Source organism: Callionymus lyra, chromosome 5 (assembly GCF_982586985.1).
Source record: "Callionymus lyra chromosome 5, fCalLyr1.hap1.1, whole genome shotgun sequence".
Taxonomy (NCBI): Eukaryota; Metazoa; Chordata; class Actinopteri; order Syngnathiformes; family Callionymidae; genus Callionymus; species Callionymus lyra.
The window spans coordinates 5,343,517-5,363,082 of NC_141822.1; the positions used below are offsets into that span (position 1 = coordinate 5,343,517).

The 19,566-nt window shown below is 34.7% G+C and overlaps 2 protein-coding genes across 2 annotated transcripts in view; both read right to left on the bottom strand.

The window, feature by feature from the left end:
- The window catches only part of prune2 (prune homolog 2 with BCH domain), a 28,074-nt gene extending 25,845 nt beyond the window's left edge, over positions 1 to 2,229 (bottom strand). The window contains exon 1 of the mRNA XM_087790579.1: positions 2,126 to 2,229. The gene's annotated coding sequence lies outside the window, so the exon portion shown is untranslated. The remainder of the gene's footprint in view (positions 1 to 2,125) is intronic.
- Positions 2,230 to 8,100: 5,871 nt separating this feature from the next.
- Positions 8,101 to 19,566, bottom strand: part of LOC148079109 (guanine nucleotide-binding protein subunit alpha-14-like) — a 19,801-nt gene continuing 8,335 nt past the window's right edge. Inside the window, exons 2-7 of the mRNA XM_087790581.1 lie at positions 19,380 to 19,564; positions 15,304 to 15,458; positions 14,980 to 15,108; positions 12,615 to 12,744; positions 11,987 to 12,140; positions 8,101 to 8,816 (exon numbers count right to left, since the gene is read on the bottom strand). Coding sequence (XP_087646707.1) covers positions 8,629 to 8,816; positions 11,987 to 12,140; positions 12,615 to 12,744; positions 14,980 to 15,108; positions 15,304 to 15,458; positions 19,380 to 19,564 — 941 coding nt within the window. The 3' untranslated portion in view covers positions 8,101 to 8,628. The remainder of the gene's footprint in view (positions 8,817 to 11,986; positions 12,141 to 12,614; positions 12,745 to 14,979; positions 15,109 to 15,303; positions 15,459 to 19,379; positions 19,565 to 19,566) is intronic.

A 19,566-nucleotide genomic window follows, 5' to 3' on the forward strand; every position in this document is an offset into this window, starting at 1 on the left:
GTTGTGTTATCAGTGTTATATTGACCTTTAAAGTATATACTTTATTGAATATTGTTTTGATTGTTTAAGCGCTTTGTGACCCTGGTCTAGAAAAGCGCTATACAAATAAAAATTACTTACTTACTTACTAATATAGCAAGTAAAAAAGTGTGACGTTAATAAATCAAATCCAACTCTCCTGACATGTAGTAAATGTTCTTCAAGACGCAGTAAGTTCCTCATCATGACCATGTTTTACACTTTATTACTTTATAAAGTTGCTCTGAAATCTGAGCGAACAAGAGGTTACAAGAGTCCATTATGACGTAATAATGGCTTCACTCCTCCTCCAGCTGTAATCACGCCCGCTATGTTTATACAACAAGTCCCTTGGAGGTGGAGACTCCCGGGATCGATGACGCGTGGTGAAAAACCTCCATTTGTGGGTGTGGTTATTGTCAACAAGATTTAATCTCCAGAACAACAAAGTGTTTTCAGTGGACGGAGCTTAAGATCATTTTCTGATGTCAATATTTCAATGAAAAGAGAGTTTTGTACAAACACACACTGATGATACAATAGAGTCACACATCACAACAACACACACACACACTGATGATACAATAGAGTCACACATCAAAACAACACACACAAACTGATGATAAAATAGAGTCACACATCAAAACAACACACACAAACTGATGATAAAATAGAGTCACACATCAAAACAACACACACAAACTGATGATAAAATAGAGTCACACATCAAAACAACACACACACACACTGATGATACAATAGAGTCACACATCAAAACAACACACACAAACTGATGATAAAATAGAGTCACACATCAAAACAACACACACACACTGATGATACAATAGAGTCACACATCAAAACAACACACACACTGATGATACAATAGAGTCACACATCACAACAACACACACACTGATGATAAAATAGAGTCACACATCACAACAACACACACACTGATGATACAATAGAGTCACACATCACAACAACACACGCACTGATAATACAATAGAGTCACACATCACAACAACACACACACACTGATGATACGATAGTCACACATCACAACAACACACGCACTGATGATACAATAGTCACACATCACAACAACACACACACACACTGATAATACAATAGAGTCACACATCACAACAACACACACACACGGATGGTACAATAGAGTCACACATAACAACAACACACACACACTGATGATACAATAGAGTCACACATCACAACACACACACACTGATGATACAATAGAGTCACACATCACAACACACACACACTGATGATACAATTAGTTGAACTTTAAGGTAATGTTGGAATCTTAATGTATTTTATTTTATTATACTTCTCTCAAGTACACCAAACGGCAGCAGACGACATTTTGAATTTTAAAAGGTACTTTAAAGAAGAAAACTACATACATACATATCTATTTTTTTATTTGTTTTCTAAATACAACTATTAGGTTTATTGCTAAGTTTGACTGCAGCTTGAATGTTATTGATTAATGTGAAGGACATTTACCAGCAAATATTTGAGTTATACTGTAACTCAAATGTGTATAAATAATGTATATATAATATACCATTATTGTTGTTATTATGCTACTATTTAGCCTCTTATAATTTTCATTGTCCTCTTCTCATTTATTTGTTTACATTTATTTGATTCATTCTATTCCGACAATGAAAGAAAACGAAACATAGATTAATCAATTAAAAAATAATACAATTATTGATTAAAATAAAAGTGTTAATGGGGGTTTGAAGGGCGCCGTGATGACGTCACAACCGTGCATACATTGAGGATGCAAACGCGTCACGTGAGTCACGTGTTTGTGGCAGAAACAAGGAAATGCACTTTCCTGTGTGTGACACCTTTTTTCTCACAGGTTCATCTTCAACAACCACGTCATCGACGCGTCACTGACACGTCACCAGAGAGGCCTGAGGTTATGACGTTTGAAGGAAGATGTTGCAGAAGAGATGATGACGTCAGCAGCTCCTCCCTCCCCCTCCCCCTTCCTCCCCCTTCCTGCCTCCCGTCCGTGAGCAGAAACATCTAAAATGGTGGCTGAGCAGAGAGAGCAGGTACTTACCACCGCTGCTCTGGAGTCCGTGTCGTCTTCAGGTCATGGATTCTCTGGTCTCTGATCCACTTCTTCTTCCGGTGATGCTCAGCCTGCACACACAGCGGCCACCATTTTGAAGTCACGTGACCAGAGCCGTTACCATATAAGGAGCGATCACCTGTTATAATAACAAACGGCCCTTCCGGACATTGATGTGTGTCACTCAGAACTTGAACTGTTATTTAATACACACGTTTTTTTATATTTATTATTATTGTCACTCAGAACTTGAACTGTTATTTAATACACACGTTTTTTTATATTTATTATTATTGTCACTCAGAACTTGAACTGTTATTTAATACACACGTTTTTTTATATTTATTATTATTGTCACTCAGAACTTGAATTTTTATTTAATACACTCGTTTTTTTAATATTTATTATTATTGTCACTCAACACTTGAATTTTTATTTAATACACTCGTTTTTTTTAATATTTATTATTATTGTCACTCAATACTTTTAACTGTTATTTAATACACTCGTTTATATTTAATATTTATTATTATAGTCACTCAGCACTCTTAACTGTTATTTAGTACACTCGTTTTTTTTAATATTTATTATTATTGTCACTCAACACTTTTAACTGTTATTTAAAACACTCGTTTTTTTAAATATTTATTATTATTGTCACTCAACACTTTTAACTGTTATTTAATACACTCGTTTTTTTAATATGTATTATTATTGTCACTCAACACTTGAACTGTTATTTAATACACTCCTTTTTTTTAATATGTATTATTATTGTCACTCAACACTTTTAACTGTTATTTAATACACTCGTTTTTTTTTTAATATTTATTATTATTGTCACTCAAAACTTTTAACCGTTATTTAATACACTCGTTTTTTAATATTTATTATAATTGTCACTCAACACTTGAATTTTTATTTATTACACTCGTTTTTTTTAATATGTATTATTATTGTCACTCAACACTTGAATTTTTATTTATTACACTCGTTTTTTATAATATTTATTATTATTGTCACTCAACACTTGAACTGTTATTTAGTACACTCGTTTTTAATATTTATTATTATTGTCACTCAACACTTTTAACTGTTATTTAATACACTCGTTTATATTTAATATTTATTATTATAGTCACTCAGCATTCTTAACTGTTATTTAGTACACTCGTTTTTTTAAATATTTATTATTATTGTCACTCAACACTTTTAACTGTTATTTAATACACTCGTTTTTTTTAAATATTTATTATTATTGTCACTCAACACTTTTAACTGTTATTTAATACACTCGTTTATATTTAATATTTATTATTATAGTCACTCAGCACTCTTAACTGTTATTTAATACACTCGTTTTTTTAAATATTTATTATTATTGTCACTCAACACTTTTAACTGTTATTTAATACACTCGTTTTTTTTATATGTATTATTATTGTCACTCAACACTTGAACTGTTATTGAATACACTCGTTTTTTTAAAATATTTATTATTATTGTCACTCAACACTTTTAACTGTTATTTAATACACTCGTTTTTTTAATATGTATTATTATTGTCACTCAACACTTGAACTGTTATTTAATACACTCCTTTTTTTTAATATGTATTATTATTGTCACTCAACACTTTTAACTGTTATTTAATACACTCGTTTTTTTTAATATGTATTATTATTGTCACTCAACACTTCTAACCGTTATTTATTACACTCGTTTTTAATATTTATTATTATTGTCACTCAACACTTGAACTTTTATTTATTACACTCGTTTTTAATATTTATTATTATTGTCACTCAACACTTTTAACTGTTATTTAATACACTCGTTTTTTTATATTTATTATTATTATTTTAAACAAGATGAATCATAATGACAATATAAAGAAATAGTTCCAGGAACTAGGTTTGATTGTAGCATCGTTATTTATTTATTAGGTTCATTCTATTCTATCATCAACACTGGTAATAAGTGTTGCATTGGGGTTCTGAATAGATACATACAGAACTAAGAAATACAAAAACAATTATTATTCAAAAAAAGACAGAAACGAAATGAAAAGAAAATTCATGAAATGAAAACAATGTTTTACATGCAGATATTTGGGTTTTCGAAATTTAATTCTTAGCCTTTTAAATTCAAAACTTAAATATGCATAATTGGGTGAATTTAATTTAATTGTAGAGGCTATGAGTTAAAAATATTTAAAACCTTTTTATATATATATATATTTCATTTTTATTTTTTATTTATTTTTATATATACTTATTTTGTTGTGCTTTTTCTTAATTCGATTGCTTGAAAAAAAGAAAACTATTTATTTTATTATTAAAAAAAATATTTGTCATTGTTTCTCATGGCTCTGATACAAGCCAAAAGAAAGAAAGTACTTGAAATAACAAAAGGGTTAAAGTGAAGCTCCATGATTTGCAGTCAATAAAAAAGCATCAGTTTTGTTGTTACTTGTGTCCTCCAGGGGCCACATTAATACAAACACACTCGTAGCAGCTTTGAACAGGAAGTCGAGAGTGAGAGTCTCAAACATAATGATAGTTTATTGTTTTAAGATAAATATTTACGATCATCCTTCTTCAAAAGCTCCAGGAACTTTCTCTGCTCTGTCCTAAATTGTTTGTTTTTGTTGCCCAGAGAGACGAACGCCCTCCGGACTCACTTTCCTGACTCGACGACTCTGTTGCTTCTACGACCGTGAGAGAGTTTCTTCTCTGCAGCAGATCAGCCCTGAAGGCCTGACGCTGTAACTTGGTGAGTTTATCACCCCTGAGGTCGAGGGTCACGACCCCTTGAGAAACATCTGTGCCGCGACAACAACCTGAGCAACAGGTGAAATCATGGTTGAATTCCTACTCACCTGTGCAATACCCAGAGGGACAGAATTAAGTCTTGCCGACTTCCCGCCGGACACTTGGACCAGAAGAAGATCCGAAGTTTTATTGTGCAAGTTTGGTGCAAAGGTTGTCGGTGATGGAAGTGGACACGCCTGGAGTTAATCAGTTTTCTTCGCTTGACCTAGTTAGATAAAAGAGACGCACGAGAGACGCCTTCCATTTTTATTATTTGATAATGTCGTCATATAACAATATCATAAAAACAACACAGGATTTATTAGTGGTGTGGATACGTTCTAAAAATAGAAATCTAATTAAATTAGATTAAGTTTTGGTATATAAATGTTAAATGATTTGACTAAAATAAATACTTTATTAAAATTCTATAATAAATAAAGTGAAGTTTATCCTGACAGCAGACAAGTGGAATTAATTTATTTTAATAATGATTAATATCATTAAATCAGTGGGGGAAAAAAACACGTAAATAAGTCTAAATAAAAAAATAAAAAAAAACTATAGAATTTTAAAAGAAGATTAAAGAATTATTTACAGGTGAAAACTAAATAAAATGTACGAATAAAAAAGATATCAAATACCCACTGCATCTACTATAAGAAATCTTAATTAATAAATAGGAAAATAGGAAAAAAAAGGCATCAAACAATACAATTAACTATACAAAAAGTAAATAAATTATTTTAGAATTTAAATAAAATATTTAATCAATTTATGTTTAATAATAAATAAATGAGTGAATACATTATATAAATAAAAATAAATATGGAACTGAATTACAACCAAATAAACATTACTTCACAGTACAAATATTTTTGTTTTTTGAAATATCGTTTAAATATTAACATTCAGAAACATAATAATCTGTAGTCTGTAAATATATAAATAAGATAAAATACATTTAATGTATTATTGTTTAATTTAATATGATGTAATTTATTTATATTAATTATGTATTTAATTGTTTATGCCCTTTTTATGTAACTTTTCTGATTGTATTTTAGTTACCATATTTTTATATTCCTTTTATTCTATATTTTCAAATCCAAACGTTTATAGAATAAAATGGAATAAAAAATATTTACAAATAAAAGATATGCATAATAAAATAATAAAAATAATAAAAAAGGAATAGAACTGAATTAGAACCAAATAACCATTAATACAAAGTGCAAATTGTGTTTGTTTTTTACATTGTAAAAGCAAGTTGTTTAACATTTGTGTTATTGTGTGGAATCTCTGCTGTCACTGAACTTGTCTCCAGCCTGTGGTCCTCTTTTAACATTGTGACTCTGGCTGATATTTCGGCACTGGTGCGCAAAATGAAACCCTCCTCTTGCATCTCCAACGTCCTTCCATGTAGACTCTTTATTAAAGTGTTTGATGTAATTGGCCCCTGGGTTACCGAAATGATAAACCTCTCCCGTTCTATTGGTGTTTTTCCCAATGAATTCAAGCCATTTTGGAGCCTTTACTGCTCATTTGATCCAACTGAGCCCCAGAGACTATCTGACCTGCTCTAGTAGAAGAACTCACATTTCTCCTTAAAACTCTTCACTGGCTGCCAGTTTCTTTCAGGATCCTTTTAAAATTCTGGTTCTTACTTTCAGATCTATTCATGGTCAGACCTTCCATCAGTGATCTGATCCAGACTTACACCCCAGCTCGGGCTCTGAGGTCTGTGGATCAGAATCTACTGATGGTTCCTGAACTTCCGGACCAGAGGAGAGAAATCCTTCCAGACTGTTGCTCCTAAGCTTTTGGAACCATCTCTGTTATTGATGATCTACTGACTCCTTCAAGAAACATGTGTGTTTGATGATCTACTGACTCCTTCAAGAAACATGTGTGTTCGATGATCTACTGACTCCTTCAAGAAACATCTGTGTTTGATGATCTACTGACTCCTTCAAGAAACATGTGTGTTCGATGATCTACTGACTCCTTCAAGAAACATCTGTGTTTGATAATCTACTGACTCCTTCAAGAAACATCTGTGTTTGATGATCTACTGACTCCTTCAAGAAACATCTGTGTTTGATGATCTACTGACTCCTTCAAGAAACATCTGTGTTTGATGATCTACTGACTCCTTCAAGAAACATGTGTGTTTGATGATCTACTGACTCCTTCAAGAAACATGTGTGTTTGATGATCTACTGACTCCTTCAAGAAACATCTGTGTTTGATAATCTACTGACTCCTTCAAGAAACATCTGTGTTTGATGATCTACTGACTCCTTCAAGAAACATCTGTGTTTGATGATCTACTGACTCCTTCAAGAAACATCTGTGTTTGATGATCTACTGACTCCTTCAAGAAACATCTCTGTGTTTGATGATCTACTGACTCCTTCAAGAAACATGTGTGTTTGATGATCTACTGACTCCTTCAAGAAACATCTATGTTTGATGATCTACTGACTCCTTCAAGAAACATCTATGTTTGATGATCTACTGACTCCTTCAAGAAACATCTGTGTTTGATGATCTACTGACTCCTTCAAGAAACATCTGTGTTTGATGATCTACTGACTCCTTCAAGAAACATCTGTGTTTGATGATCTACTGACTCCTTCAAGAAACATCTGTGTTTGATGATCTACTGACTCCTTAAAGAAACATCTGTGTTTGATGATCTACTGACTCCTTCAAGAAACATCTGTGTTTGATGATCTACTGACTCCTTAAAGAAACATCTCAACACACTTTTATTTGAGCTTTTTCTTAACTTTCTTGTTGCTGCTGTGTTTGTCTTATATCTTGAGCTTTTAAAGATTTTACATTTGTATGTATTTTTAAATGTGTGCTTTTGATTGTTTAAGTGCTTTGTGACCCTGGTCTAGAAAAGCGCTATATAAATAAAAATGACTTACTTACTTACTTACTTACTTATCTCAGGGTCAAGGTGACCCAGAGGCCCGTGAGCCAGCAAAAGGGAGATAAAACAAATGGTTAAATGATATTAAAAATAGTATCGCCTTCGTTCAATAATAATAAAGAATAAAAAAAAAACACCTTTCATTTGAGTATTAGTAAGTATATAAATAACAAAAATGTATGATTCAGTAATTTAATATTATTTTATTGTGTCATTTTCTTTATTAAACTTCATATGTAAGTAAGTTCCCTCTGTTACGTAATGATTCTAATGGTATTTTATTCATCATGTTGTATTTCATTTATTTGAATCTACTCCTCGAACACCTTAAACGAAACCAGTAAACTCCTCATGACTCGCCCTGTTTGACGAGAAGCTACAAGATACAATCTTCCTTTTATTTTGACAGCAGTTCCGTGGAATGATGTTCGCGTCGCTTCACCTGCTCGAACTGTTACACAACGACATGATTTGTTTATTTCCTGCTTCTACCAACATAAACAACAGCCATTCACATTATATTAATTTATAAAAACAGACAAATATTTCCCTCCTGGACTCGTGAAGTCGCTCGACGATCGCCTGAAACGATACAGTCGACAGGAATGAAGTTTCTACGCCGACATAAATACTAAAGTGGGAGAGTTTCCAGGTTCAGCAACAGGTTCCGTAACATTCTTCCCGCCTGACTTTTGGCGACCGTGTCCTTTAGTTCAGCTCCTGCCACGCTGGAGCTACATGAGGTTGAAGTCGCCGATGTTGTCCTTCAACAGTTTGTCCTTGACGGCCTCGAAGACGAACTGGATGTTCTTGGTGTCGGTGGCGCAGGTGAAGTGTGAGTAGAAGTACTTCTGCGGCTCCAGCTGCTTCTCGTACAGTTTGCGGATGAACTTCTTGGCTTCCGTGGCGTTGCATTGTGGTCCTGCAGGAAGAAGAGTCCACGGTGAAGATACATTAATAAATAAATACATACATGGACGTTGAAAAAAAACATGCTTAGGTTTTATTTTATTGGATATAATTTTTTTTATGATTCAATTTATTTTAAGATTTAAAAAAACATTGCATAGTTCATATATTTTACTATTTAAAATAAAATAAATCAATATTAATTTAATTTATTAGTATATTTTATTAAAAGATATTATGTAAATTCGCTGTGAAATTTATAAAACCAAATACACCTAAAATAGACAAATAAAAGGTAAAAAAAAAAAGAAAAGATATTAAAATGAAGAGCTTTAGGAAAATAAACCAACATTTGGTTAAACACGACCCTAAGAGAACAAAAGGGATACCACAAACTCATTTGTTTTGGGGGCATTTGGGTCAACACGACCCTGAAAGAACAAAAGGGATACCACAAACACATTTTTTTTGGGGCATTTTGGCCAACTTGACCCTGAGATAACACAAGGAATACCACAAACACATTTGTTTTTAGGCCTTCGAGTCACCTTGACACAGAGACAACACAAGGGACACCACTAACACATTTGTTTTGGGGCATTTGGGTCAACTTGACCCTGAGAGAACAAAAGGGATACCACAAAGATATTTGTTTTGGGGCATTTCGGCCAACTTGACCCCGAGATAACACAAGGGATACCACAAACATATTTGTTTTAGGGCATTCGGAAAAACATCACAACTCGACCATGACGCGCAGAATAAAAAGCCGAATTAAAATCACGGTAATATATTTGTGTGTATTTGTGTTTGATGTGAGTCTCTGTGACGACACACACGAGTTCTTCACACACGAGACAGTTTCCTCGTCCTCAGGGACAGAACCTCAAGTGTCTGCATTTGTGTCTCATACTTTCAAACTGGTTAGTTCAGCTCAGACGTGATGACAGTAAAGATGCCTTGGGCAGGAAAAAACACTTTTAAAAAATGAAAAAGACTAATAACTGTTGTACTTCTCTAGTGTGCGCGTGTGTACTCATGTTTATTGTTGTTGACATATTTATCGTTATTTTAACTAAAACATCTTGAAGATCTCAGTAGGACCCTCGTAGACCCGTCACAGAACCAAGCTGACCCAAGTGACCTCCATAGATGAAGGTCCCCATTATTATTATTATTATTATTATTTTTATTATTATTTTATATTCTGAGTACACAAGTGCTTTCACACTGCGCGAAAATGTAGTGTACTATGCGCACTCAAACGGTAAGCTAAACTAAAGCTGAATTGAAGTTGAACTGAAGCTAAATTGAAGCTAAACTGAAGCTAAACTGAAGCTAAACTGAAGCTAAACTGAAGCTAAGCTGAAGCTAAATTGAAGCTTAACTGAAGCTAAGCTGAAGCTAAATTGAAGCTAAACTGAAGCTAAACTGAAGCTAAATAGAAGCTGTCGAGTCATTTCCTGTAAGTGTGCAGCAGAGTTTGATTTGAGACAGTACTACACTGTAAGTGTGTAGCAGCAGAGTTTGATTTGAGACAGTACTACACTGTTAGTGTGTAGCAGCAGAGTTTGATTTGAGACAGTACTACACTGTAAGTGTGTAGCAGCAGAGTTTGATTTGAGACAGTACTACACTGTAAGTGTGTAGCAGCAGAGTTTGATTTGAGACAGTACTACACTGTAAGTGTGTAGCAGCAGAGTTTGATTTGAGACAGTACTACACTGTAAGTGTGTAGCAGCAGAGTTTGATTTGAGACAGTACTACACTGTAAGTGTGTAGCAGCAGAGTTTGATTTGAGACAGTACTACACTGTAAGTGTGTAGCAACAGAGTTTGATTTGAGACAGTACTACACTGTAAGTGTGTAGCAGCAGAGTTTGATTTGAGACAGTAATACACTGTAAGTGTGTAGCAGCAGAGTTTGATTTGAGACAGTACTACACTGTAAGTGTGTAGCAGTAGAGTTTGATTCAAGACAGTACTACACTGTAAGTGTGTAGCAGCAGAGTTTGATTTGAGACAGTACTACACTGTTAGTGTGTAGCAGCAGAGTTTGATTTGAGACAGTACTACACTGTAAGTGTGTAGCAGCAGAGTTTGATTTGAGACAGTACTACACTGTAAGTGTGTAGCAGCAGAGTTTGATTTGAGACAGTACTACACTGTAAGTGTGTAGCAACAGAGTTTGATTTGAGACAGTACTACACTGTAAGTGTGTAGCAGCAGAGTTTGATTTGAGACAGTACTACACTGTAAGTGTGTAGCAGCAGAGTTTGATTTGAGACAGTACTACACTGTAAGTGTGTAGCAGCAGAGTTTGATTTGAGACAGTACTACACTGTAAGTGTGTAGCAACAGAGTTTGATTCGAGACAGTACTACCCGGTCGTAAGTACGTGCGCTATCACACAGTGTACTGTAAAGCAGTGCACTTAGAGAAGTGCGCTATTGGAGACATCACATGTGATAGTCGACTAACAGTTGGAATTCTTTTCAGAGTTCTTTTTTAGAGTTGTAAACAAAAATGTTTTGTTCATTTTAATGTAGCGACTGGAGCTCAGTTGTCTTCGTCTTCATCTTCGTCCGAAAAGACACTTAAAAAACATCTAAATACCTTCATACTGCTCGTCTGTAACGTCCATCTTGGATTGAGGTCTCCACGTTAGGTATTGTTACGGAAAAACTTAAACTATACAGTATGTTTGAATTGAAATTTTAAATAGTAAGTAGTGATACCGACAGGAAGTACTTGTATATACCGTGAGCAATTCAAAGGCACACACTGTCTATGCTGACAATGCTTCTGCTTCGAGGCTTCGATTCAAGATGGACGTTAAAGACGAGTAATATCGAGATATTTAGATGTTTTTAAGTGTCTTTTTTTGTTGAATTATATATTTTTATTCAGGTTTAAAAAAGTAGTTTAAACTGTTCTTATCTCTTTATTGGTCTGCATGGACGACTGGCGTGACAATCCTACTTCTGACACCAATTGACACCAGAGAGTAACATCGTGGTCTTCAGTGACCAGAAGCTCAGACGACCTTGAGCCTCCACATTGGTTTGGAAACAGCCTTGACTTGTTTTAATCAATATATATACGAGTGGAAAACATCCGGTCGTGTAACTCGTGTTTTTGATGCAAAACAAAATAATCTCAAGGTCACATGAATCTCGTTCACCTTTGTAGTCGGGGAAGTAGGTTTTCAAATGCGAGGTCATGATCTTCTCCTCCAGGATGTCCGTCTTGTTCAGGAAGACGATGAAGGACGTGTCTTGAAACCACTGGTATCCCAGGATGACCTCGAACAGAGACAGACTTTCCACCATTCGATTCTGTGAGGGAAGGAAAAACTTTGATTAAACTCATAGACTACAGAAGTATATCAGTGATATATGTGATAATGTGTATATTATAAGGTTTCATTTGTTTTTGGATTTTTTAAATTAAAACATTTGAATATTTCCTGAATACAAATGATTGAATTCAATGAGTCAAAAAAAAACAACAAATTGAACCTTTAAATATATAAAAATCATATCACTTATTTTTTATAATTAAATGTTAATAATAAATGTATCATAATAAAAAACTATGTGTAAAAAATAATTTTGGTAAATATATCCAAATTATATTCATTCAATTATTTAAAAAATATATATCAACAATTATATAGAAAAATGATTGAATTCAGTTAAAAAAAAACGATTCATAGAAGCAGTTCTGACTCGAATCTTATCAAGTAATAAAGAAAAGTATTTGGAAACAATATTTGTGTCACATGACTCAAAGTCTGACTCTCAGTTCACCTCATTCTTGTTCTCTGAAAGCACTTGATCGTACTCGCTGATGGCCGCCAGGAAGATGATGGACGTCACGTTCTCGAAGGCGTGAATCCACTTCCTTCTTTCTGCTCGCTGACCGCCGACGTCGACCATCCTGACGAGAGAAGACGGCGTTTGTTTATTGTTTATCGTTGGTGGGTCATGATCAGAGCAGAACTGAGGAAATATTGTCACTGTATCATGAAACCTCATCAGATGTTTCATGAAACCTTATAAGATGTTTCGTGAAACCTTTTAAGATGTTTCGTGAAACCTTATAAGATGTTTCGTGAAACCTCATCAGCCTTTCAATGAAACCACATCAGCTGTTTCGTGAAACCAAATGAAACCACATCGGCTGTTTCATGAAACCTTATCAGCTGTTTCATGAAACCTCATCAGCTGTTTCGTAAACCACATCAGCTGTTAATGAAACCACATCAGCTGTTTCGTGAAACCACATCAGCTGTTTCGTGAAACCACATGAAACCACATCGGCTGTTTCATGAAACCTTATCAGCTGTTTCATGAAACCTCATCAGCTGTTTCGTAAACCACATCAGCTGTTAATGAAACCACATCAGCTGTTTCGTGAAACCACATCAGCTGTTTCGTGAAACCACATGAAACCACATCGGCTGTTTCATGAAACCTTATCAGCTGTTTCATGAAACCTCATCAGCTGTTTCGTAAACCACATCAGCTGTTAATGAAACCACATCAGCTGTTTCGTGAAACCACATCAGCTGTTTCGTGAAACCACATGAAACCACATCGGCTGTTTCATGAAACCTTATCAGCTGTTTCATGAAACCTCATTAGCTGTTTCGTAAACCACATCAGCTGTTTCGTGAAACCACATGAAACCACATCGGCTGTTTCATGAAACCTTATCAGCAGTTTCATGAAACTCATCAGCTGTTTCGTGAAACCATATCTGCCATTTAATGAAACCACATCAGCTGTTTCATGAAACCTCATCAGTTGTTTTGTGAAACCTCATCAGCTGTTTTGTGAAACCTCATCAGTTGTTTTTTGAAACCTCATCAGTTGTTTTTTGAAACCTTATCAGCTGTTTCATGAAACCACATCAGCTGTTTTATGAAACCTTATCAGCTGTTTCGTGAAACCACATCAGCTGTAAATGAAACCACATCGGCTGTTAATGACACCTCATCAGCTGTTTCATGAAACCTCATCAGCTGTTTCATGAAACCTCATCAGCTGTTTCATTAAACCTCATCAGCCGTTTCATGAAACCTCATCAGCTGTTTCATTAAACCTCATCAGCTGTTTCATGAAACCTCATCAGCTGTTTCATGAAACCTCATCAGCTGTTTCGTAAACCACATCAGCTGTTAATGAAACCACATCAGCTGTTTCGTGAAACCACATCAGCTGTTTCGTGAAACCACATGAAACCACATCGGCTGTTTCATGAAACCTTATCAGCTGTTTCATGAAACCTCATCAGCTGTTTCGTAAACCACATCAGCTGTTAATGAAACCACATCAGCTGTTTCGTGAAACCACATCAGCTGTTTCGTGAAACCACATGAAACCACATCGGCTGTTTCATGAAACCTTATCAGCTGTTTCATGAAACCTCATTAGCTGTTTCGTAAACCACATCAGCTGTTTCGTGAAACCACATGAAACCACATCGGCTGTTTCATGAAACCTTATCAGCAGTTTCATGAAACTCATCAGCTGTTTCGTGAAACCATATCTGCCATTTAATGAAACCACATCAGCTGTTTCATGAAACCTCATCAGTTGTTTTGTGAAACCTCATCAGCTGTTTTGTGAAACCTCATCAGTTGTTTTTTGAAACCTCATCAGTTGTTTTTTGAAACCTTATCAGCTGTTTCATGAAACCACATCAGCTGTTTTATGAAACCTTATCAGCTGTTTCGTGAAACCACATCAGCTGTAAATGAAACCACATCGGCTGTTAATGACACCTCATCAGCTGTTTCATGAAACCTCATCAGCTGTTTCATGAAACCTCATCAGCTGTTTCATTAAACCTCATCAGCCGTTTCATGAAACCTCATCAGCTGTTTCATTAAACCTCATCAGCTGTTTCATGAAACCTCATCAGCTGTTTCATGAAACCTCATCAGCTGTTTCATTAAACCTCATCAGCCGTTTCATGAAACCTCATCAGCTGTTTCATGAAACTCATCAGCTGTTTCATGAAACCTCATCAAGCCCTCTCCACTACTTCTATTGGTCATGATCACATTAAACGACGCATCTAATCATGTTTTATCTTCACACTTCCACCAGAGAAGATTTCGACATTTTGACGTGAAACCAAAACCTCGGGGCAACTGAGAGTCTTTACCTGAAGGTGATCGCTCTGATTTTAAAGGGGTACTCGATGATGCCGCTGGTGGGCACCCGGACTCGCAGGATGTCATCTCGGGTGGGAATGTAAAACGTTTCCGAGATCCTCTCCACGTCGGACAGGTAGCTGAAAGATTCACGGCAACAATCATCACTTTTTCTTCTTTTTTCTCCCTCACAACGATATGAAACGCGCTGAGATTGAATAAAACACATTTTGCTACGACAACATTAAAAAGAAACGATGATTCAAGGAAACGCCTCGGAGCCAAAGTTCTTCTGCAGGCTCATGCTTTTCCACGGGAAAGAAATAAAAACCTACTATTTGGCCGAGTCCAGTAATTGGAATTCCCTCCTGCGCTCGTAGCACCTCTGAACGCCGGCATCACTCCACACTCGTCTAATGGCGTCCACCTGCCAGGACTCCAGAGCCGACATATGCTCCGGCTCCACTCGGCTCAGCTTCTCCGCGTGGCCCTGAAAACGAGGGATTCTTTTGAGATGCTTTTACGTAAAAATAGATCTTAAGAAAGACGGATCAGAACCTAAACTCCCCACAGAGTTCCACTCTCTTCTGAATAACATTAAAAACCAAGCTGTGGAAAAATGATATTTTGAACCTTTTAAAACATTTTTTTACCGACGATTCTCATTAGTAAGAGCAAAATTATTACGAGTACTTTTAGTCACGAATACCTTTGACCTCGGAAGAGAAATATCATCATTATTGAGGAATTTATGATTCACTAGTTAATCGTAGATTTTATATAGAAGTAAATCTGTGGATATAAATAACACAAAATCTTTACAGCATCAAAATCAGACTTCCAATGTCCACCCCTTTTTTTTACATGTTATTCATCTTCACTACTTCATACAAGAATATATTCACTATCTTCACTACTTCATACTTGAATATCTTCACTATCTTCACTACTTCATACATGAATATCTTCACTATCTTCACTACTTCATACGTGAATATATTCACTATCTTCACTACTTCATACATGAATATCTTCACTATCTTCACTACTTCATACATGCATATCTTCACTATCTTCACTACTTCATACTTGAATATCTTCACTAATTCATACATGAATATATTCACTGTCTTCACTACTTCATACATGAATATCTTCACTATCTTCACTACTTCATACATGCATATCTTCACTATCTTCACTACTTCATACGTGAATATATTCACTATCTTCACTACTTCATACATGAATATCTTCACTATCTTCACTACTTCATATTTGAATATCTTCACTATCTCCACTACTTCATACGTGAATATATTCACTGTCTTCACTACTTCATACATGAATATCTTCACTATCTTCACTACTTCATACATGCATATCTTCACTATCTTCACTACTTCATACATGCATATCTTCACTATCTTCACTACTTCATACGTGAATATATTCACTATCTTCACTACTTCATACTTGAATATCTTCACTATCTTCACTACTTCATACTTGAATATCTTCACTAATTCATACATGAATATCTTTACTATCTTCACTACTTCATACGTGAATATATTCACTATCTTCACTACTTCATACATGAAGATCTTCACTAATTCATACATGAATATATTCACTGTCTTCACTACTTCATACATGAATATCTTTACTATCTTCACTACTTCATACGTGAATATATTCAATATCTTCACTACTTCATACATGAATATCTTCACTAATTCATACATGAATATATTCACTGTCTTCACTACTTCATACATGAATATATTCACAATCTTCACTACTTCATACATGAATATCTTTACTATCTTCACTACTTCATACGTAAATATCTTCACTATCTTCACTACTTCATACATGAATATCTTCACTATCTTCACTACTTCATACATGAATATCTTCACTATCTTCACTACTTCATACATGAATATCTTCACTATCTTCACTACTTCATACTTGAATATATTCACTATCTTCACTACTTCATACATGAATATCTTCACTATCTTCACTACTTCATACATGAATACCTTCACTATCTTCTCTACTTCATACATGAATATATTCACTATCTTCACTACTTCATACTTGAATATCTTCACTATCTTCACTACTTCATACTTGAATATCTTCACTATCTTCATACATGAATATCTTCACTATCTTCACTACTTCATACTTGAATATCTTCACTATCTTCACTACTTCATACTTGAATATCTTCACTATCTTCACTACTTCATACTTGAATATCTTCACTATCGTCAGTACTTCATACATGAATATCTTCACTATCTTCACTACTTCATACGTGAATATCTTCACTACTTCATACATGAATATCTCCACTATCTTCACTACTTCATACTTGAATATCTTCACTATATTCACTACTTCATACTTGAATATCTTCACTATCGTCAGTACTTCATACATGAATATCTTCACTATCTTCACTACTTCATACGTGAATATCTTCACTACTTTATACATGAATATCTCCACTATCTTCACTACTTCATACATGAATATCTTCACTATCTTCACTACTTCATACATGAATATATTCACTATCTTCACTACTTCATACAAGAATATCTTCACTATCTTCACTACTTCATACATGAATATCTTCACTATCTTCACTACTTCATACGTGAATATATTCACTATCTCCACTACTTCATACATGACGATCTTCACTATCTTCACTTCTTTATACATGAATATATTCACTATCTTCACTACTTCATACGTGAATATATTCTATGTCTTCCCTTCTTTATACATGAATATCTTCACTATCTTCGCTACTTCATACATAAATATCTTCACTATCTTCACTACTTCATACATGAATATATTCACTATCTCCACTACTTCATACATGACGATCTTCACTATCTTCACTTCTTTATACATGAATATATTCACTATCTTCACTACTTCATACGTGAATATATTCTATGTCTTCCCTTCTTTATACATGAATATCTTCACTATCTTCGCTACTTCATACATAAATATCTTCACTGTCTTCACTACTTCATACTTGAATATCTTCACTATCTTCACTACTTCATACAAGAATATCTTCACTATCTCCACTACTTCATACGTGAATATATTCTATGTCTTCCCTACTTCATACTTGAATATCTTCACTATCTTCACTACTTCATACTTGAATATCTTCACTACAATAATCAAAGATGATGGATGTGGATACTATGAACCACAAAGATGTCGGTGTTTAACAAAAATGATTTGCTATTGCAGTGCATTATGGGATACTCATCACAGATTCTTCCTGCTGGGGGAGGATGTGAGTTTCAAACCAAAAATTGGAGACAAAAATTCACAATCAGTGATAAAAAGTAAAAAGTAGTAAAAGTTTAAAAACGCACTATATTTGCACTTATCAATTATTTATACGTGTTAAACCACATTAAGGGAGTTAAAGTGTGTATTTTGTTGAATGATAAAATATGATTCGCTTTTACACTAAGATGCAAATGATCCGACGATGAAATATTGTCATAAAATAGTTACATAACAAACAAAGAAGACTTTTGTTTCACGCCCAGGACATTAATACACACCCAGGTGCTCATCACTGAATCACAACAAACAAGTCAAACGAGTCGTAAACCACAAACAAGGAAACAAGATTCACATATTGGTCACTCGCAAAATTTAGCCGTGGTGTTAAAACCAGTTTCACTCAACGAAAAATTATAAATAAAGTATTTTCTCAGAGGTCAGAATATCTTGAAACATGGTTGACTTAAAATATTGTTGGTCGTCTGACAAATTGAACTTTACAAACTAACAGAGCAGGAGGTGCATCTGTTTGGAAAATCAATTTGGCCTGAAACGGAGCCTTGAGGTTCACCACAAGTCAAAAATCTTCAGAACAGAAGTGGGAAAAAAATCCCGTTTTTTTTTCATCTGTATTTATCTCGAGGTAATGGGTTTAAAACGTATTATGTAGAAATATTTAAAACTAACAATTTAGTATTTTGTTCTAGTTTATTTTACAAATGTAACTGTCAAACTTTGTATTACCTCTTTTCTTCAGTCATTTTTTGATATGATATAAATACATATGATGATTACGCTTAAATATACTCACAACATCTTAACTTGTTATCTTTTTGAATGTAAAAAAGTTTTTAAAAAAATCAAAGAAGTTTCCTTCGTTATACTAATATGGACGTATATCAGAGTCAGAAAGTTGAACTATTAAATGTGTGTTTTTTAAGTATTTAATTGTACACTTGCACTCAATGATTGCAGATGATTGACGTGTGATTGACGCTTGAGCAGGTGATTGACGTGTGAGCAGATGATTGACATATGAGCAGGTGATTGACGCGTCTGTACTCACGACGCTCGCTCTGTCGGCGAAGTCTATTCCGAGCGTTGCCATGGCGCCGATCAGCGCCTGGACGGAGCTGAGGATGTTGTGATAGACGGAGCGAGTGAAGCGTCTCCGGTCGTCGTCGCTGAAGCCTCCGCCGTGAATGATCCTCATCTGCTTGATGAAGGTGCTCTTGCCGCTCTCGCCGGTCCCT